Raw genomic sequence first — 21,931 nt, forward strand, 5'->3', positions numbered from 1 at the left:
GAAGTAATGGGGAAACCACAGGCATCTGTGCAACTATCACCTCCGTCAATATACACACAGATGTTGAGTCTCTCTCTCCTCTTCCCCCCACCTTCCTCACCTCCCTAGCTCTGGGAAGAGGCACCCTCATGTCCTCCTCTGACCTTTACTTTGCTCTCTGATCTTGGGAAGAAGGATCCCTCCCTACTGGCCTCATAGGTAGATTCAGAGAGACCCACTCAGGAGGGACCACAGGGGTGATGTATGTCCTTCGCCCTCTGCAGCCTGGGCTGGCAGGAGGGGCAATCTTCGTACCACAGCGGAAGCCAATGTACTTTGTCCTATTGCAGCATCTCGGGCTATGGAGCTGCTGGCGGAAAAGGCGGGAAGAACACCATGATGAGGTCACATGGCGTGTCTGTGCTGGGCATCTTCAACCTGGAGAAGGACGACACACTGTACATCCTGGTCGGGCAGCAGGGGGAAGATGCCTGTCCCAGAGTAAGTTCCCGGAGCAGGGCTTCCTTCTTCATGCTCATCCTCACCCAGGAGGCTCCTGGGAGGGCACTAACCCCCAATTCATCCCATTCAGAGATGCTAAAACTCACCTCTTGAGCAGGAGGGGCCTTTTTCCAGGGCCACTTGAGCAGGTACAAAGGAGGGTTTCACGTGCCCACTGGGGCGAAGGCTGAGGTATGGGTTTATGGTCGTACATGGTTGAGTCAGAACCATCCCAGGGCCGACCCTCCAGTGGGTTTTCAGAGGTGATTAATCACACAGGAGGAGATTGCCCAGCAAAGCAGCTGATGGATTCGAACCATCTGCCTTTGGGTTGGTAGTGCAACTCCTTACCATTACCAGAGCTCCCTGTGAGTCATCCCCAAAATGAGATCGTTTCTTGACCAGCAAATGGTCCTTCTCTTTAGCAGAAGTACAAGGAAAAGCTGACACTTTCTTCCTGAACATTCTTGTTAAGGTACCATTGCCTTTAGCCATGTTATTATAAACAGGAAAACACCACATTAAACCATTTTTGTTCAATTAAAAAAACACAAACTGATATATTATTTTTTAAGCAAATAGTATGCACCTTCTACATCTGTTTGCCATCCACTCCATCCTCCAGAAGGTATTTTTGTAAACAGGCCGTGCTAACTTTTATAACAGCAAAATGGTTTTGAAAATGTCATAGTGACATTTTAGAATCTTATTATTTATATAAAACTAGAGAATTCCTTCTGGGGAGGGTCTGGTTTGGAGTTATTTTACCAGGAATTGTTGTAGAAATAAAAGATTCTTGTGTTACTATTTGTGTGATTAAAACTTAGAAAAGTTTGAAAACAAAGACTCAGAGCTGGAAGGCCATGTAGTCCATTTCCCCATTTTACAGATTAGGTAAGTGGAGGATATAGAGGTCCACAGAGTGGTCCAGAACAGGTACCATGGCTCTACTTTCCCCATGTTTGCCGGGTCAAGGATTCTCTGGTGCTTTTTGTTTTCCCTTTCCTGATTAATAACCCAGACTGTGTCCTCCACAGCCTGTCATTCTGGTTTCTGACCCCACTGGGGTGTTGTTGGTCCAGAAAGGTTGCTGGATGTCAGGCTTTCAAAGAGGGAGAACAAGAGAGTGGAGACTAATTACGTATGCAGCAGCGACCCCCCAGATGCTTGCTTCCAGCCAGGCAGGGTCCAGCAGCGCTGTTTCAAGGGCCTGTGCTCAGCTCTCTGCAGGACAGGGCTGGCTTCTTCCCGCCAGGCTCCGTCCTCTGTGCTCTCCTGCCCAGGATCCAGACTCCTGCCCCAGGAAGACTTCAGAGAGCAGCTGGGAAAGCAAAGGCTAAGGAAACAGATATAAACAACTGTGGAGGGCTGACGGGAATGGGAGTGAAGGGAGAAGGAGCAGAGATGAGGGAGTGGATGCATAGGGTGAAGGGAATGGGAGCATGCAGAGAGGTTTTGATAAGACGTTGTAGATGAGGACAGCATACAGTTGCAATTAGTGTTATAAAACAAAATAGCTATGAACGATTGAATGAACATCCATTTAGAAATAAATAAATAGAAGCTATTGGAATCTCTGGTGGCTTAGTGGTAAGGAGTTGACCTGCCAACTCAAAAGCTGGCACTTTGAATCCACCAGCTTCTCTGAAGGAGAAAGGTGGACAATCACCTCTCACACAACTTCCTGCCTTTGAAAACCCACTGGAGGGTCAGCTATGAGTCATTTCTCATAGATGATACTGACAACAACTTCCAAGGTCTCAAAAGCCAGGCTCTGGGCTGGCAGCCAAGAAGGTAGCAAGAAGCAGAAAACAGCCCCGCCAACCCCAAGTGGTCCAATCCCAAAGAACTTGCCCTTGGGAGTTCTCACCACCTCCACCCCAACCCCATCAGGCCTTAAAGCGAAGCTACTAAAGAAGCTTAGCAGGTGTAACCTTTCGCAAGAGAAATGTCTAGACTCCAACTTTTATTTAGCAGCTATAATCAAGACTTTCCAACCTGCTATAATATATTAAGTCATTAAATTACAGGCTGGCTGTAATTTTCACAGGAATTTATTGAGTGCTAATGCAATTCTTTCTTCTAAGCAGAAAGATTACATTGACTTCTGCAAAGGACTTTTACTTGATTGGATTGTAATCAGTTATGTCTTTTCACAGGCCCACGCCTTCTTTATTTTTTTTAATTCAATTGTAATCTTCTTGTTCTTCTGGGTTGCTGCAATTTATCATTTTATTAATCAACCCACTGCTCTCCAACTTTGTGCATGGGCAAAGGAAAGGGAGTTGTGAAACCTTGGTGCCGAGACAATTCTCGGCCAGGGACAGACAGCAGCTCCTTCTGCTGGTCGGCCGGGCATGACAGAAAGTGGGGGAAAGAAGAGTTCACATGCTCTGTGGTAGGCACCTCAGCCCCTCTCAGAAGTCATCAGAGAGGGAGAAAGAAAGGTGGTTTTCAGGCAATACTTTACTCTCCACTTCTCCCCCAGCAGAAAAAAAAATGGTATCTAGAGAGGTATTCTACAAAGAGAGGTGGGCTTTAAAAGAATTAAGCTGCAGAATTTGGCAGTTTTGCTGGTTCAATTGCACATGTGTGGGAAGTTGCCTTTCCCCTGGCCTGACTACACCTGAGTTCATCTACTGCCTAGAATGAGCTCCAGCTGCTAAACTTCCCCTGGGGAGGAAGGGGATCTCTCTCTCTCTCTCTCCCCCCCTCTTTTCCCTCTCTCTCTCCCTCTCTCTCTCTCTCTCACACACACACACACACACACACACACACACACACACACACACACACACACCCCTCCCAGCCCCTGCTACTCTGGGTTCCTTTAAAAGCCATCTGAAGAAACATGTCTAAATTAGGACTGCTTGACAGTAGTTCTGTTAGTAGGGCATCTGAGATCAGATATTTCTTCACTGTAAGAGACCAGTCATTCTGTATATTGTAGGATCATTATCAGGGGACAGTACTTGCTATGCATCTGAAAGCTGGACAATGAATAAAAAAATGACAGAAAAAGAATTGATGCTTTTGAGGTCTGGTGTTGGAGAAGAGCACTGAGCATCCCATAGACAGCAGTAGAACAAAGAGATGTCTTGGAGAGGGTGCAGCCAGAGCCCTCTTTGGAGGCAAGATTGTCTCACATACTTTGGGCATGTTTCTAGGAAGGGCTATTCTTTGGAGAAAGACATGGCACTGAGAAGGATAGAGGATCAGCAAAGAAAAGGAAGACCTTCAACCAGGTGGATTGACACAGTGACTGCTACAATGGGATCTTGTGTGTCAGGAAGTGTGAGGATGTCTCAGGATAGAACTAGGTACAGATCTTTTGTTCATAGGGTCCCAACGAGTCATACTCAACTCGATGGCACCTAATAACAACAACTATCCACTTGATCCCAGTAGCACCACAAACCCCCAGTCATGGCAACCAAATAGTTCTCAGACATTGCCAAATATCCCCAAGGAGGCAAAATCACCCCTAACTTTGCTCTAACCCTATCTGCCAAGCTCCAACCCACTGTTAACAGTCCCTATGTCAATCCATCATGTTGAGAGTCTTCCTCCTTTTCTCTGACTGTCCTACTTTCCCAGCACAATGTCTTTTTCCAAGGATAGGCCCCGCCTGACAACACACCAAAGAATGGGAGACAAAGTTTCACCATTCTTGTCTCTAAGGAGCACTCTGGTTGTATTTCCTCCAAGACAGGAGGAAGTTTTTTTGGAAGCCCATGGAATACTCAGTCCTCTTATCCAACACCATAGGTTATTTCTTCTTGATTCTTTGCCATCCTTGTTCATTGTCCAGCTTTCAGATGCATAGGAAGTAATTGAAAAGATCATGGTGAAGGAAGCTGAATATCAAATTTATTAATAGTAGACCAAATGATATATCAGGAAATGAAGGAGGCTTAATACAAGCTGAAGGTCACCTTGTGGCACTAAGGCATTCCCTAAGAGTCAACATTGTTCTTAGTTTGTATTAACTGAATCCCTCCCTCCTGAGAAAAGCATAAAGAGGAACTTGGCCTTATCTGAAAAAGACTTCACCATTATCCTTTATTTTTCTTTTCTACTCTCTTATGATTTTCTTTTGTCTACCTTCCTTATGTTTCTCAATAAAGACCCAGAGAGGCATGGCTTGAGGCCTTCAGTCATGGGAACTGCTGGCCCCCATGCTCTCTGTTCTGTATCATTCCTGGTAGTCTATCTCATTATTTATAATTATAAAAATACTTTACCCTCAGTCTGCAGCATCACGGCTTGAATCAGGAGTACCTCAGTCTTTAAATTTACATTCTGGTTCTTTAGCACTTTTGAGTGGTCCTTGACAGCAGATTTTCCCAATGCAACCCTTCTTTTGATCCCCTGACTACTGCTACCATGGGTGTTGATTATGAATCCAACTAAAATGAAATATTGACAACTTCAATCTTTTCCCTATTTACCATGACAATGCCTTTTGGTCCAGTGGTGAGGATTTTTGTTTTATGATGTTGAGAGGTAACGCCTGTTGAAAGCTGTAGTTTTTTTAATTGTCTGCAGTAAGTATTTCAAGTTTTCTTCACTTTTAGCAAGCAAGGTTATGTCATCTGCATAATTCAGGTTGTTGATGACTCTCCCTCCAACCCTGATGCCATATTCTTCTTTGTATGATCCAGTTCCTTGGATGATTTGCTCAACATACAGATTGAATAGGTATGGAAAAATGATACAACCATGATGCACTCCTTTCCTGATTTTAAACCATGAAGTTTTCCTTTATTCTGCTCAAACAACAGCTTCTTAGAGAACGACTCATGCGTTAAATCTTACTACAACCATCATCCACAAAAAGCAATTCTTGTAACAGCTCTCAGTTCATTCAAATGCATCCCACAAACATTTGAGGACAGCCTGCTTTGTACCAGTCACTATTGCAGGGACTTGAGATACATCAGTGAGCAAAGCAAAGACTTTTACTCTCAAGCAATGTTTATTCAAGCAGAGGAAGGAGGGAGAGGCACTCGCCAACCAGTAAACAATTATATAGTATGTCTGAAGATGAAAAGGGTTAAGGTGAGCAAGAATGGGGAAGTTAGGGGAATGCTGGAGTTAGGGGAATGTAGGCCATGGGAGACCAAATGCAAAAGTGGCATTTACACAGAATCCTGGAAGTGGTGAGGGCAGGGTTTTAATGAGGAAAATATTGAGGGAAATGTCAGGTGTAAGCAAAAACCCAGAGGTGGAAGCTTACTGGGTGTGCTGAAGGAGTTGAAGGAACACCAAAATGGTGTGGGGGAAGCAAAAGAGAGTCATAGCAGAGCTATCACAAGTGGAAGGCTTTCACAAATGGACATTACTTCTCATCATTTAGGAGGCTGGAAGTCTGCATTCAAGGGGCCAGTTCTTAGGGAAGGCCCCTTCTCTCTCTGTCGGTTGTGTAAGAATGGCCTATGTTTCCTTCAGTATCTTTAGGCCCAGAGGTCCCTGGACATCTTCGTGTGTCTTGACTTTCCCTGAAGTCCAGGAGCTCCCTCTCTCAGAGACCTGAGCCCAGGAGAAGGACACACTCCACTCCTGGCGATTCTGTCTTGGTGATACTGAGGTCTCACCCTCACAGCTCACTTTCCTCCTCTATTATGTCACAGGCTACACTCCAGGAAGGCTTTCCATATTAGGATGGGATTAAAGAATGTTTCACTCTACGCTTGATCCTTTTACAATTATTTGCTTTCTTTTGGAGGGAACATGATTCAATCCATGACAAGGCCCAAGGTAACGTGGATCAGAGCAGAGGGGACCCAGAGCCCATTGTAAGGACATGTGTAAGTCATAGCAAGATCTTGAGCAGAACAGTGGTAAAGATGAGGGAAGTACCAAGGATGAAACCCTGGAGACTGTCAGCACTCAAAGATCAGGGGAAAGAAAGAGAGGAAGCAGGAAAGAAGATACAAGGTGACTGGAGGAGACTCAAGAGAACATGGAAACCTGTTTAGCAGACTCGACCCCAAGGAGCAGGTGAACAGCTCATATGATAAAGGAGATACAAGTTGAGCTATAAATAACAGAAAAACCAATCCAGCAGTTGCGGTTGGCTGCACAGAAACCTAATGAGGGAATTTTAACTAACCTATGACCTTTCTCCCTGTGTACCTAACTGACTGACTTAAAGACTCTTTTCCCAAAAGGTTTAACTGAACAATCATAATGTATATAAAAACTAGCCAGTAGTAAAGAGACCCAAACCACTACCTGGTAAGCCTATATAAAGAGAGAAGGCTTTGTGTTTGGGGAGTCTTACCCTTGAAAGGCTGTGGTCTCTGTCAGCATTCCCTGTGGACAGTAAAGTAGCCTTGCTTCACCAAAAGAGCTGGTAGCACTGTTCCTTCTCCTGGAGTCACTGGACAGGAGGTTGAATTCCTGCAGCAATGATACCAAGGAAATCATCCATGTTGTTGTTGTTGTTGTTGTTGTTGTTGTTGTTAAGTGCCATTGAGGCATAGATGACTCATAGCGACCCTACCTTAACCAGGTTTCCTACTTTCGCTTAGTTTGTGTCTTTTTGGTCCTGGACCTGCCTCACCACCCCACAGTTTATCTGGTCTTCATTCATTAGTGTTCAATGCCTCAAATCTGTTCTTGAGATTGCCGATAGATCCTGACTGAAAGCAGAGAGTATCATAAGGATGTTTGTGTTTTATCGACTATGCAAAAGTATTTGACTTTGTGGATCACAACGAATTGTGGCTGACATTGAGAAGAATGGAAATTCCAGAATGCTTGACTGTGCTCATGTGAAACCTATACGTAGAGCAGGAAGCTGTTGTCTGAACAGAGCAAGGGAACACTGCATGATTTAAAATCAACAAAGGAGTGTATCAGGAATGTATCTTTACTCCATACCTTTTCAATAGATCATTCAAGAGGTTAGATTTTATTAAGAAGTAGGTGGCATCAAGATTGGAGGAAGGCTCATAATCAACCTGCATTATGCAGATGACCCAACGTTGCTTGCCTAAACTGAGGAGAACTTAAAGCATTTGCTGCAGAAGACTGCAACCTTCAATATGGATTGCATCTCAACAATAAGAAAACTCAGGTTTTACAGTTTTCAGGTACTGAACCTGTGAACTTGTGTGCCACACCCACTGTCTCCCTGCCTGGAAAACACTTCAGAATTCTGAAGAAGATGCGAAGCCTCAGCATTGCTGAGGATTTTAAGGTCAATTATACTTTTGTTGTTAACTAGCCTCTTTGTAAAGCATAAGACATAGTTTTAATTAATAAATATTGTCCCCAGATTGTATTTATATTAAAAAAAAAAAGAAAACAGAAATCTGACATTTCCTCAAAAATCTGAATGTAGAAATTCCATATGACCCAGCTATTCCACCGCTTGGAATATACCCTGAGAAAATCAGAACTGGGGCACAAATGGAGACTTGTACACTGATGTTCATAACAGCGTTACTCACCATCACAAGAACATGACAACAGCCCAAATGTCCAACCACAATTGAATGGACTGAGAAGTTATGACATTCACACAATGGAATACTATGCAGCATGCAGGAACAATGATTTTGTAAATTACTACCTAACTTGGGAGAGACTGGAGAGCATTATGCTAAGTGAACTGAGTTTCATAAAGAAAAATACTATCTAAGACCATTATTGTAGAACATTTATGAGAATCCAAGGGGGAGGGTGGAGAGGGGTGAGGATGGTAGTGCAGGGTGGTTAATCATAGGGTTGGACAATTTGATGAGTGGAGGGAGGGGTGGGTAAATGAAAGGGGAAAGATCCAGTTTGAAAAACAATTTATATGAACTTTGTAAGTAAACCAATATAAAAGAAATATTTTATTAAAAACAAAACAAAAATCCTCACCAATAGACAGCATCATGATAGATGGAAAAAAGATTAAAGTTGTTAACAATTTCATCTTGCTCAGATCTGCAATCAACACCCTTGACACCCTTGACAGCCAGGAAATCAAAAGACAAGTTGCTAAGAAAAATCTGCTGTCGGCAACCTTTCCAGAATGCCAAACAGCAACATTTTCAGGCTAGAGACTAAGGTGTGCCTGATCCAGACCATGGTCTTCTCAGTTGCTTGTAATGCATCTGAGAACTGGACAAAACTAAGGATGACAGAAGAGAATTGATGGCTTTGAGTTGTGGTGCTGGAAAAGAGTATTGAACATAACATGGACTGCCAAGAGAACAAACAGGTCTGGAGAGGGTGAACCAGGTTTCTCCTTGGAGGAAAGATTTTCAAACTCTGTCTTACGTATGTTGGGCATGTTCCCAGGAGAGGCCAGTCCTTGGAGAAGGATGTCATGCTCAGAAGGGTGGAGGGACAGTGCAGGAGAGGAAGACCTTGGATGAGTTGGATTGGCACAGTGACTCTAACAATGGGGTAAGTTTTCAGATAGTGAGGTTGACTCAGCATAAGGCAAGGTTCAAAGCCATTGTTTATAGGGTCACTATAAGTCATAGTCAACTCGATGTCACATAGCAACAATATGGATAACAGGAAGAAGACCCAATGTTGCCAGCCCAAGGAGAGGAGAAAGGGGCAGGGTCGTAGAGGGTGGGCTTTCTTAGCCAGTAGCTCAGACTGGGCAGTCCTTCTGTTAACAAATGAGGAGTCAAGATCAGGGTGGTGAGATGTCTTACTTACTGTCACCAGAAGATCTGCAACAGAGTTTGCCAAGACCCCAGACTCAACCCTGTATTCTCTCTGCCCAGCCTTCAGCCTCAGTCCAGAGTCCCCATTATTACCCCATACCCTGGGCTCAGCCCTGACAGGTACCCCCTTGCACCTAGCATCCTTGCTGGGAGGCTGTTAACAGGTCTGCTTCCAGTAGCCTCCACCCCAGCCTTGAGCCACACTGCACACTCACAAGAGAAATGTTAGCCTCTATAACCATGATGCACAGCCTTGCATCCACGCTAAATCCACTCCAAAAAATATCAAATTATTTCCATCATTAAATCCAAAATGCCATAAAACAAGTTGTGTTTTCAGCTATTTATCCAGCAATTCCTCTCGTCCTCATTGCCAGCTCTCCTGAGTGGAGCAACATAAGGAGTGGCTCGAGATGAATTGCCATGTCCACTGGCTGGTTACACAGCAGCATTCCATGGAAATGTGATGCTTTATTGGCTCGTTTCTAGTAAGTGAAAGAAAAGTTATTTTCCTCTGAGGTCAGGAGTTTGGAGGCTTTGAGCTACCGAGGCAGTAAGAGGTGTGGGTGTGTGTGAAGTGCTGCTCTCTCTCTTCATTCAGAGACTTTAGGATTCTGTGTTGGGGAATTTTGCAGCACACCCACTGGGACTCCCACGTGCTGGGCTCACACCAGGAGCATGCGTGGGCTCAGAAGAGAATCTAGGTAGAACAAAATTTAAAAATAAGCAAAAAAACCCCCCACAAACCCTAAGAACAACCGAACAAATAACCAGTTGCTGTCAAGTCAACTTTACCTCGTGGTTATTCTGTATGGGTCAGACTAGAACTGTTCCAGGGGGTTTTCAATAGCTGAATGGAAGAGGCGGGGAAATAGCCAGGCTTTTCTTCCAAGGCACCTTTGCATGAACTTGAACCTTTAACTTTTCAGGTAGAACAGAGCATGTTAATTATTTCCACCACCCAGAGACTCCTCTCTGCATCACTTTTCTGGTGGCCTCGTGGTAAGGAGCTGTGCCAAAATCCCAAAGATGCGTGGTCCAAATCCACCAGTTGCTCTGTGGGAGAAGGATAGGCATTCTCCCATGTAATTTACTGCCTCTGAAATCCTGCTGGAGGGTCAGCGATGGGTCAGTTCTGACTCAGCAGTAAACAACAAGATACCCCTAAATAAACTAGCATCTGCCGTTTGCTCAGTCCCTATCATGTGTGACCACCACCCATTAGTTGCCATAATGCAACATCATTTGTGTTGCTATGATTGGAAAACTCTATCACTGGTATTTCTAACATCAGCGAGGTAACCAATAGGGGACAGGTTGCAGTAGAACTTCCAGACTAAGATAAGGACAAAAGGCCTGGGGGTAAACTTCTGAAAATTAGCCAATGAATCCTTTTAGTCATCACAGAATGTTGTTTGACTTCATACAGGAAGAGGAGTCCCCTTCACTGGGAGAGGAGTCCCCTCCACTGGGAGAGGAGTCCCTTCCATGAGAACATGAGCCCACACACACACTCACTGTCAAGCACTCAAAATAAACAGGGGTTAAAAAAATGGAACACACCAGAAATCATAAAGATAACACAGGCCTGGGCCATATGTCTATCATGTTGTACATGAAGTTGCCATAAGTTGGAGCCAACTCTACAGCAGTTAACACATGTGCGAGATACCATGCTAGCATATTTCTGTTGTGTGCCATCAAGTTGACCACAACTCATAGTGACCCTATAATAAATGGCTAGAACCTCACCCATATACTATCCTAATTAAGTACCGCAACAACCTATGATATCTTCTTTATTCCTGTTCTACACTTGATGCTCAGAAATAAGGAGACACATTGTTGTTGTTGTTGTTATGTGCCATCGAGTTGCTTGTGACTCATAGCGACCCTATGTACAACAGCCCTAAACTCTGCTCTGTCCTGTGCCAATCGCACTGTCTCTGACACCCCCATGCCGATTACCCCAGTCACTGAATCAATCCACCTCATAGAGGGCCTTCCTCTCCTGCGCTGTCCCTCCACCCTACCAAGCACGATGTCCCTCTCCAAGGACCTGTCCCTCCTTGCAACATGTTCAAAGTATGTTAGACGGAGCCTTAGAATCCTTGCCTCTAAGGAGCAGCCTGGTTTGATCCTTTACACTGGGGAAATCTGCAGTTAGGGATCTTTCCAAATTACTGAGGAGTAGTGATGTCAGTTTGAAGATTAATGTGCATCTAATTAAGGCCATAGTCTTCCTTGCTATGCATCTGAGAGCTGGACAATGAATAAGGATGACAGAAAAAGAATTGACACCTTTGAGCTGTAGTATTGGAGAAGAGCACTGAACATCCCATGGACAGCCAAGAGAATGAAGATATGTCTTGGCGAGGGTGCAGCTGGAGTGCTCTTTGGAGGCAAGAATGATGAGGCTTCCCCTCACATACTTTGGACATGTTGCTAGGAGGGGCGAGTCCTTGGAGAAGGACATGATGCTGGGTAGGGTGAAGGGTCGGCAAAGGAGAGGAAGACCTTCAACCAGATGGAGTGAGACAGTGACTGCTGCAATGGGCTCTTATGTGTTAGGAAGCATGAGAATGGTGCAAGATAGAACAGGGTTCAGATCTTTTGTTCATAGGGTCGCAGTGAGTCATACTTGAATTGACAGCACCTAACAGTAACAGCAGTGATAAGGAGTTACATTTACAACGCGAAGGCATGGGGCTCAAATTCACCAGCTGCTCTGCAGAGAAACGATGAACAGCATCCTCCTATGTGATGTACAGTGTCTGAGAACCTTCTGGATGGTCAGCTAGAAGTCAATTCCCACTTGGCGGCACACAGTAACACATAACAATTTATCCTTTGGACTAATTGCTTTTTTTTTTCTTTTTGCCTTTTCTTCCTTCCTGTTCAAATTGGGAAAGACCAAAAGTTTCCCTTTTGATGGTCACGCATAAGCTTGTGAGATCCACACGGCTTACCAAAGTAGGGTTTAGGACATTCTTATAACTACATGTGTTTATTAGACTGTTATTTCAATTAAACTTGATGTTTTCCCCAACTGTTGTTAGGAGTTCCCAGATCCTCACGCTATTTCGTTGTGTCTCTCTGTAATTTTGCCTCCTATTTGCGCTCCTGCATACTTGGATCTGTTTACAGCACACAGTCATGAATGTAAAAGCATTGCCTGACAGACCTCTCATTCGCCTTCGCACACCTCTTCATCTGCTCTGTCATCTGGTTTACGTTTGTGTTTCCACAGACAAGTCAACTGATCCAGAAAGTCTGTGTTGGCGAGAACAACGTGATAGACGAAGAAATCCGCGTGAACAGAAGTGTGCACGAGTGGGCCGGAGGCGGTGGCGGTGGGGGCGGGGCCACGTACGTGTTTAAGGTAAGATGTCTTTGGCCTCACGGGCCTCTGAGATTCCTGTAACTTCTGTGCTTCCTGTGTTGGATACTCGCCACTTTCCTGGGATAGAAACACCCCAAGTGCGCTTATCCCCATTTAAAGACAAAGACGACTCAGCTCAGATAAAATGGATTACCTATTTGTCCAAGACAGACACTCTCATTGATTGACCAGCCCGGGCCCATCCTACCTGTGGGGCTCCCCTCAAGGTTCCCCGGAGCCCCATCTGACTTCCTGGACCAGCTCTCGGCCATCATTACAAAGGCTCCTGGCTAGACCCTCCCTCAGTGAGAGTGATGCTGGGGGCTTAATCTCAGAGGCTCAGCACCACACTCTCTCTACACTCTCCAAAAGACCCCTTGCTAGTCTCCACCAACTTCTTCTGGTAGCCCCAGCTGCTCCTTGGGTGGCAGCCCCAGAATCCCTCTGTCTTTCCCTCTATCTGTCTCTCTGTGCAGCTCCTCCTCTTTGATAATGCACCACTCAGATGAGATCAGGGTCTACTTTGCCCTGATGTGGCCTCACGTTAAATGATATTCTCAAAGACCGTATTTCCAAAATCACATTCATGTGACAAAGTCACTAGGGATTAGAACTAGGGATTCAGACCCAATATTTTTGAAAGGCACCACTCAACCCATAACAACTCCTCAGAGCTGAAGAGAAGAATGCATACATTCTAACCAAATGCATGCAGATGTCTCAGGTTAGCCTGAGACTCTTGGGACAGCAAGTGTGATAAGCCATCTCCACGTGGCTTAGACTCCAGACATCCCTGTCTCTGGTATTCCATAAGGTTTTGCTTCTCTGCTTGAACCCTGACTGACACAGCGGGAAGGCACTGATGGGTAGTTAAAGCATGAGTTCAGCACCCTCAAACCGTAGACAGGGCATTCCCTGCCCTTCAAACTCACAGACGCATTTAAACAAATCAGGGTTTCAGTGTATCCAGTGAGGTCCTGCTGGGTTTCTTAGCCCCTGAATGTCTCCCCTTGGCCAGATGAAGGATGGAGTGCCCGTGCCCCTGATCATCGCAGCCGGTGGTGGTGGCAGGGCCTATGGGGCCAAGTCAGATACCTTCCATCCAGAGAGACTGGAAAACAACTCCTCTGTTCTCGGGCTGAACGGCAATTCCGGAGCCGCAGGTAAGGCCCCTCAGCGCCTACCCTCCTTCGGCACAGCTCTAGGGACAGTGCCACCTGGTGCTATCAGAGTCCTGTGGTGACTTCACCACTATGTGTAGAGGCTGGAAGCTCTGGATGTTGATATCCATGGAAGGTCAAAAGGAGTCCCGGTGGTATCATGGTTCAGGCACTCAGCTGGGAACTGAAAGATCAGAGGTTCAAACTTTCTAGCTGCTTCACAGGAAAATGGTGTCAGCAGTTGTTGTTTCTGTTGTTGTTGTTGTTGTTGTTGTGTGCCATCGAGTCACCTGCTCCTCACAGCATCCCTATGCGTCCATAAAGCATAAGCCTCAGAAACATCATGGGACAGTTCTTCTCCGCCCCGTATGGTCACTATGAGCCAGACTCCACAGCAACGGGCTTGAAATTATTGTTTGGTGTGGTTTGGGGTTTTGTTTTTATTTGGATATGAAAGGTCAGAAGACATACATGTTGAGGTTCCCAGGGCTGTGTCCCTTGCTCCTGACGGGGTTTGAACTTGTAAAAGTCACTGAGGAAAGGAGTTGGGGAACAGCACCCACATCCTTCTCTTCTAGAAATTACCAAAATGCAGTTGTTGGAGTCTTCCTTCCTCTGGGCAGATTGAATCTTCAGTTAAAATGTCAGTAGCTGTGAAGCCAGTTCCAATCCTTGATGTCCCTGTGTACATGTAGGAGACTGTTGTCAAAGGCTAATTTCTTCTTAAGTTGGTCATCAGATCTCCCTCAAGGCCCCTGTGAGTGGGTTTGAAACGCCAGTCTTTCAGTTAGTAGCTAAGTGCTTAATCATCTGCACCACCACTCAAGGATCCTCAGTTAAGATATGTTGTTGTTGTTGTTGTTGCTCTTGTTGTTGTTGTTAGGTGTTATAAAGTCAACCACAGCACATAACGAAGCTATGAATGACAGATCTGAGCCCTGTTCTATCCTGTGCAATCTTCATCATTTCTCATATACTTGAACCCATTGTTCCAATCACTGTGTCAGACCATCTCATTGAGGGTCTTCGCCTGCTTCGATGATCCTCCAGCCTTATTTCCCAGCATGATGTCTTTCTCCAAGGACAGGCCCCTCCTAACAACATTCCCAAAGTAGATGAGATGAAGTTTCACCCTTCTTCCCTCTCTAGTATGTTTTAGTTGTTATTGTTGTTGTGTGCCATTGAGTCAGACCAACCCATACCTGACCCTCCAGAGGGTTTTCAGAGGCACCAAATCACATGGGAAGAGATTGCCCATCTTTCTCCCACAAAGCAGCAAGTGGATTCAAACCGCATACCTTTGTGTTGGCAGGGCACTTCCTTACCACTAAGCCACCAGAGCTCCCTTCCAATCAGTGAGCAGACAAAATAAAGCCAGGCAGAGGAGGGCCACGGGGCAGAAGTGGGCTGTGGAGCAGGCATACCTCAGCCTCCCGTGCCTTCTTATGGAGAAGTCACTCTTAAATCTCCAAAGCTGACTCCAAGTGAGAGCTAGTGAAATAGAGATAGGGGCAGTCAGTGACGCGATCTGAATTCTGCTTCCTCTAATGTCAGTCATCTCTCAAGAGACAGCATGCAATTCATTGCTGTTATTTCTTTTTTTTTTTTCTTTCCCTGTACAATCAGATATTTGAAAGCTTTTAATATTTAGACTAAACTAAAACAAAATACCCAAGCCAATTTCTCTTCACTCAGGAGACGGCTAGAGACAGGAAAAAAGAGCAGAAACAGCGCTGGGCCTCCAGGGAAGGAGTCCATGTCAACAATACTCCCAGCTCCATTTACACCAGTAAAGGACTGGCCTTTTCCACATCGCTTGTACATGGGCTTTCACAACAATTTCAAAGGGTTATCCAGACATTACTATTCCCATTTTACAGAAGAATAAACATGTGAAGAGCTCTGGTGACTAGTCCATAGAGAGAAGTGTTGCTTACCCAATGGCCATGCCTTTCTGGCAATTCGAATCCACCAGAGGCCTTTAAAGAAAATGTGGACAATCTCCTCCTATGCAATTTATACCCTCGGAAAACTGGTGGAGGGTCAGCTATGAGTAACAGACCCTTGGCAGTGAGTTTGAGTTTGAAACAGACTTAACAGAGTTCATTGATTCCCGTCCCCAGGAACAAACTCTTTAGAGATGGAAACAAGACTTTCCATTCTTTAGGGGGATGAGGAGGGGAGTATGGTGGACTTGATTTTTTATTTTGCATCCATTGCTTTCTTTCCTATATGTTTGCTTAAAGATTGTAAGATTAGAGGGGGCAGGGGGCAAGAAGGGGAAAGGTGTCAGAAACTACCTCAGCTGGGAGCTTTGTTATCTGAGAACATGTAGGGTGATGCGGATGGAGGAGGGAGAAGAGAGGACCCACACACACACTCTATTTTACTGGCTGCACACTTGCCCTCTTCACTGCGCTGCACAGCCACCAGAGCCCCCTTGTGGTCTTGCTGCCTCCTGACATCAATCACCTCTGCAGGTCCAAACTGCCCTGACTAGCAGAAGCAGCTTTCAGAAGAGGATGAAAGGGCCTCCATGGCTTACCTGAGGGCATCTCCTCAGCTCTGCATGGTGAAGCTGTAGTCCTAACAGGCTCCTGACCTCAGCCTCTTTTTCTGGAGCCTGGGCACAGTCCTCATCTCCATTGTCAGCTCCCCTCACCCCTCTTCTAACTGTCCTTTGCTGTCCCCCCTGGGTCCAGAAGACTCTCAACTACAAGTTCCTCCTAACAACCCTCTCAGCCAATTCTCTTCAGCTGACCCACTCATCCTGCATCAGGCCCCAGGTTCCCAAGCGCCACCATCTGCTGGTATAGCAATGGCTTGGGGGAGGAGGGGTATAATGGCATGGACTGCCTGCCTAAATGTCATACAGAACAACGGAATCTCAAGGGAGACTTACTGTGATCACCAAGTAGCATTCAACTCTGTATATAGCGTTTCTTTGTAGGTGCCCAAAGCAGCCCCCCGGGGCTGGGGCAGCCCCACACGGCTGCCATTGTAATCCTGATGTGGCCAGGACAGGTCTCCCTCTGGCAAATGGCACACTCTAGCTGTTTCTAGCTGTGGATTATGGAAGTGGAGGTGGAGAAAGCACTCCTCAGCACACATCCCTTCCAGCTTCCCTCACCAAGTCCCGTGCTGGCCTGGCTTTGCCCAAACCCTCCTTCAGGGGTGCTGGCCTGACTTGGCCCACATCGTCCTTGAGGGTTTTCTTGTCTCTCCCTGCAGGTGGTGGAGGTGGCTGGAGTGATAACACTTCCCTGCTCTGGTCTGGAAAGTCTTTGCTGGAGGGTGCCACCGGAGGACATTCCTGCCCCCAGGCCATGAAGAAGTGGGGGTGGGAGACAAGAGGGGGTTTCGGAGGGGGTGGCGGGGGGTGCTCCTCAGGTGGAGGAGGCGGAGGATATATAGGTAAAGATGATTCGTGTTCAAGGTGTCACTCCCCTCCCCCTTAGTCTTAGGCACCTCACCTCCCTGCCCCCCCTGCCCTGGCTTGTCCTGAGTGTGGACTGTGATGTAACTGCACGCCTCCCTCCCAGCCCAGCCCCAACAGCCAGAGGCAGGGTGTTGGCTTGCGAGCCAGCATTCTGCCTCTAGGCTTCACCAACTCCAGCATCAAGATCATCCCCGTGAGAGTCTTGATCTTCCCCAAAGCTGATGTTGAAGAGGCTTTGGTTTCCCTGACTATTTGCCGAGTCAGCCCCAAGGATATACTGGCATGAGAACCTTGGAGGGCAGACCCCCTTCCCTCACCCCTACCCCAGCTCAGGGCCTGCCTCGGGGTGGCCTGGCCGGAGTCCTTCCCGAGCCAGCCCTTAACGGACTGGTTTATAGTTTTTGGCCTCACTCTCCCTCCCCTGACCCAGCCCACCAGCTTCCAGAAAGTCACCACTCTCCTTGCTGATGGGAGCCATTCCTGAGGCGGCTGTGAGCAGCCCCCTGGCCTCAGCCCTTCAGTACACAGCTGGCCACCCAGGCTGCTGTCCCTCTTGGTTTTCAAAGGCGCCCAAAGTGCCTTCCAAATCCAAAAGGGTGGGAGATGATGGTGCACCCTCCCCACAGACTAGGACACAATGCATGCCTGCACCGTGCTGTGTGTAATCTGTGTTTTGCTTTGATGCTTGCGTGTAAAATGTTTATGTTAACATGATACTCTTTTTTGTTTTGTAAGCCCTGGGTGGGTGGGAGGAGCCCCAGGGGGGAGCCCAAGGATGACCCAGTACCCATGTAAGGAGGGACAGGAGCCTTAAGGCACAGGGGCCCTGCTCCTGGTAATTAGCCTCTAAACAGGCCCAATCCCAACCCAGTGAGAAAGGAAAGCACCTTCTTGGTGCTGCTACAGCTGCCCTGCGGATGTCCAAGGAGCAGTCACTCATTCCTGAGTCTCCTACAACATGTCAGACTCTTGCTCGCATTGAGTGCATACAACGGGGTCCCAGCAAAGTGGTGGAACCCCATACCCACCAGTGGGAGCTGGCAGGGGGAAGTGGCCCACACACCTGACAGCCATTGAGCAGAGCCCAGACTGAGCCCCTGTGCCCATAGCCTCCCTTCCATCCCCATGTCCCCACCCTAAGGCCCCTCACTGACCCCCTGGCCTAGGCCAGAGAGCTGCATGCCTGCTGATACGCATGTGTTGAAACTGGCGCCCGCCACGGTGTTAAACTCTCCTCTGCTTTGCCGCAGGGGGCAACGCAGCCTCAAACAATGACCCCGAAATGGATGGGGAAGATGGGGTTTCCTTCATCAGTCCTCTGGGCATCCTGTACACCCCAGCTTTAAAAGGTATCCCCCCTTTGCCAAGCATTAGGAGCAAAATCTCCCTAGGCCAGCTCAGCTCACCAAGTGTTCTGGGAAGCAGGATGAGTGATATGAGAGGGGCTTGGAAGCAAAATACTGACTACAGGCCACCCTAGCCTAGAAGATGGGACAGTAGTCATCCCCACGTGTGCCCGAAGTCAGCCTGAGGCAAGTGGCACACAAATGCACACAGGCACCTGCATGTCCTTGTCCGAGTTCCACGGACCCAGTTGCACCAGAAGACTTTCCCGTAAAGGCGTCTTCTGGTAGCATTGAGACAAGATACCCAACAATGACCGGCCAAAGAGAAGGCACAAAACTAGGCCTCGCTCTCCCCCTGCCCTAGTCGCCTCTGACTGCGGGAGTAGGGGTGCAGGGCAGTCTTCACACACTCACCCCGAGCTGACCCTGGCTCCTTGTCCCCAGTGATGGAGGGCCACGGAGAAGTGAATATTAAGCATTACCTCAACTGCAGTCACTGTGAGGTAGACGAGTGCCACATGGACCCTGAGAGCCACAAGGTCATCTGCTTCTGTGAACATGGGATGGTGCTGGCGGAGGACGGTGTCTCCTGCATTGGTAAGGGGGCTGCTGGAACAGGAATGGGGAGGCGGGAGCAGGAGGCTCGAGTTTGAAGTCTGGCCCATCAGCGCAGCGTGTTTCCTTGAGTTTAGGTTTCTCTCCCTCCTCTGCCTGCTCCAAGCAGGGGTGCTCTGTAAATGAAAGGTAAAACATGGATCCTGAAGGTGTCTTTAAAGTCATCTGGTCGTGAAAATAGCAAGTATTATCTAGGATGTGGAGAAATTGTAATCCTCATCTCCTGAAGGCAGGAATGCAAAATGGTTCCATTGCTGTAGAAAACAAGTCGACAATTCCTAAAAAGTTAAATGTGGAACTACTATATTCCTCAGCAGTTCTGTTCCTAGTTGTATACACCAAAGAAACTGAAATCAGGGACTCAGAGAGACACATGTACAGCAATGTTTGTTGCAGCACTTTTCTTAATAGTCAAAAGGTGGAATCCATCCCAGTTCTCATCAACAGTTGAATAAAGAAATATGGTCTATCTAGGCCATAGGAGAAATGAAGACCTGATATGAAGTCCTATGCTATGGTATACATGAATACTGAGAACATGCTGAATGAAATAAGTCAAATGCAAAAGGATAATAATGTATGTCGTTGTTATGTGCCATCTAGTGGCAACCAATTCATAACTGACCATCCAGTGGGTTCCCAGAGACTGTAAATCATGTTGGAAGAGAGTACCCATCTTTCTCTCATGGAGCAGCTGATGGATTCGAACCACTTGCCTTTGGGTTGCCCACGCAACTCCTTACCAAAGCTCCCTAATAATGTGTGCTCTCATTTATATGTAATAGGTACATGCACAAAGACAGATTAGTGGTTACCAGCAAGGGAAGGGAGTCAGATAAGGGAAGTTTATAGAAAATCTGTATTTGAGTTAAAAATATGAAACGTACCTTTCATTGTACTAATACTTGTACTCTCTGGAAGAAAAAGTCTCATTCCAAGAAGCCCCAGTGGCTCAATAGTTTAACGTTGAACTACTAACTAAAAAGTCAGAGGCTGCACAGGAGAAAGACCTGCTTCTGTAACAATTAACAGCCTAGAAGACCCTGTGGGAGCCATTCTAGTCTGTCTCACGGAGTCCCTGTGTGTCAAGATTGACTCAGTGGCACAAACAACAACACTCTCATCCTTAACCAGCACCATCAGTTGTCCCAAAGGGATCATCCTGTTCCCACTTGACCAGCAGGGACCTCATACTCACAAGGCACTCAGCTCCATGTGGGGAGCCACAGGGCTGGAATCCTGGTCTTTTTGTTGGATTTTACTTGCAACATTGCCTTTTATACACTGAACATAGTAATTTTTTTAAAGTTTTTAATTTTTTTTTAATTTTATATTGGAAAATTTGTATATATTGTTTTTCTTTCATGGACATTGTGTTTTACACATTCCTTCATTAATGTTGTGTTTCATATAATCATGTTTTATAAACTCTATCACCATTAATCTATGCCTACTATTACGTTGTATTTTTTCTTTATTACTGTAATTTTAACAAAAGTTTACTGAAAAATTCCATTTTCTTTCATTAATTGTTGCACATTTTCTTCCCTACCACACAGTTCAGTTTTTAAAAAAAATATTGTTGCACAATTTTATCCCTCCTCCAACTCTTCCCCAGTCCACTTTGCAATGGACCTCTTATTCTGGACTGTTGTCATATAAATAATGCCTAATCATATGTTGTTGTTGTTGTTATGTGCCGTCGAGTCGCTTGCAACTAATAGCGACCCTATGTACAACAGCCCTAAACCCTGCTCTATCCTGTGCCATTCTCACTGTCTCTGACACACCCATCCTGTTTACCCCAGTCACTGAATCAATCCACCTCATAGAGGGTCTTCCCCTCCTGCGCTGTCCCTCCACCCTCCCAGCATGATGTCCTTCTTTTTAAACAGTTTTTTCCTTCATCTATTCCAATGCAGTGTTCATCATCTAGCCCTCTTTTCCTAGTTTCCCCCCAACCCCTCATGTCAGTTCTGTTTTTATAACAGTGTTATACGGTATTGGTATTTGTCCTTTTGTCACTCAGCATAATGTCCTCCAGAATCACCCATGTTATGTAATATTTTATGATGGCCTTGTTTTTTCAGTGCTGCATAATAGTCCATTGTGTGAATATCTAATAATATTTATATCCATTCATTTGTTGATGGGCATTTGGGTTGCTTCCATGTCTTTGCTGTTGTGAATAATGCAGCAATAAACATGGGTGTGCATTATCTTCTTGGGTGGCAGCTCTGGTTACCTATCTTTTCAAGTTCCTGTTAGATCTTTCATAATTCCTCCACCCACCAAACTCTGGCATCCCAGTGTGACTTTTCCTCTTTCCCACCTTCAGCCTTCCTCCTCACTCCCCTTCCCCGTTTGTACTTCTACACATATCTTACTAGTTATCCTTTTATTTTTACAATGGAACTTTTTTTATAAAATTATATTTATTCATTTAATAAAAATATGGAGACCCTTTTGCAAAGCAAAATTAGTTGTTCAAGAAATCCATTAGTCACTCACCTTTAACTTCAGGGGGAAAATAGAAGTCTTTTAGGATGGTACAAAAGAGTTTTATCATTTGGACCTAATACTTCTTTTTATATTTTTCCCTATCTTTTAAAATTCCTAAATATTTGTAGTTATTCAACAATTGAATTTTTTTGCAGTATTTATGCAGTATTTTTATTCATCCTCCTCTGTCAAATCTTCTCTAGATTATATAATCCCAAATCAGTTTCAATTTTTTCATACCGGACATTTATACGTTTCCTCAACATCCTCAAGTCCCATTGCTGGATGTGTTCCAGTTAATCAATGTCCATTTTGAAGGATAATGTCTG

At 45.8% G+C, this 21,931-nt stretch overlaps 1 protein-coding gene across 1 annotated transcript in view; it reads left to right on the forward strand.

Moving 5' to 3' along the window:
* Positions 1-21,931, forward strand: part of ALK (anaplastic lymphoma receptor tyrosine kinase) — a 1,280,998-nt gene that overhangs the window by 1,210,232 nt on the left and 48,835 nt on the right. The window contains exons 13-18 of the mRNA XM_006880682.1: positions 330-480; positions 12,409-12,540; positions 13,559-13,703; positions 16,932-17,114; positions 18,390-18,488; positions 18,930-19,082. Coding sequence (XP_006880744.1) covers positions 330-480; positions 12,409-12,540; positions 13,559-13,703; positions 16,932-17,114; positions 18,390-18,488; positions 18,930-19,082 — 863 coding nt within the window. The remainder of the gene's footprint in view (positions 1-329; positions 481-12,408; positions 12,541-13,558; positions 13,704-16,931; positions 17,115-18,389; positions 18,489-18,929; positions 19,083-21,931) is intronic.

The sequence above is a fragment of the Elephantulus edwardii genome, unplaced genomic scaffold (assembly GCF_000299155.1).
Source record: "Elephantulus edwardii isolate Elephantulus edwardi_28Jun2011 unplaced genomic scaffold, EleEdw1.0 scaffold00009, whole genome shotgun sequence".
NCBI classification, from domain to species: Eukaryota; Metazoa; Chordata; class Mammalia; order Macroscelidea; family Macroscelididae; genus Elephantulus; species Elephantulus edwardii.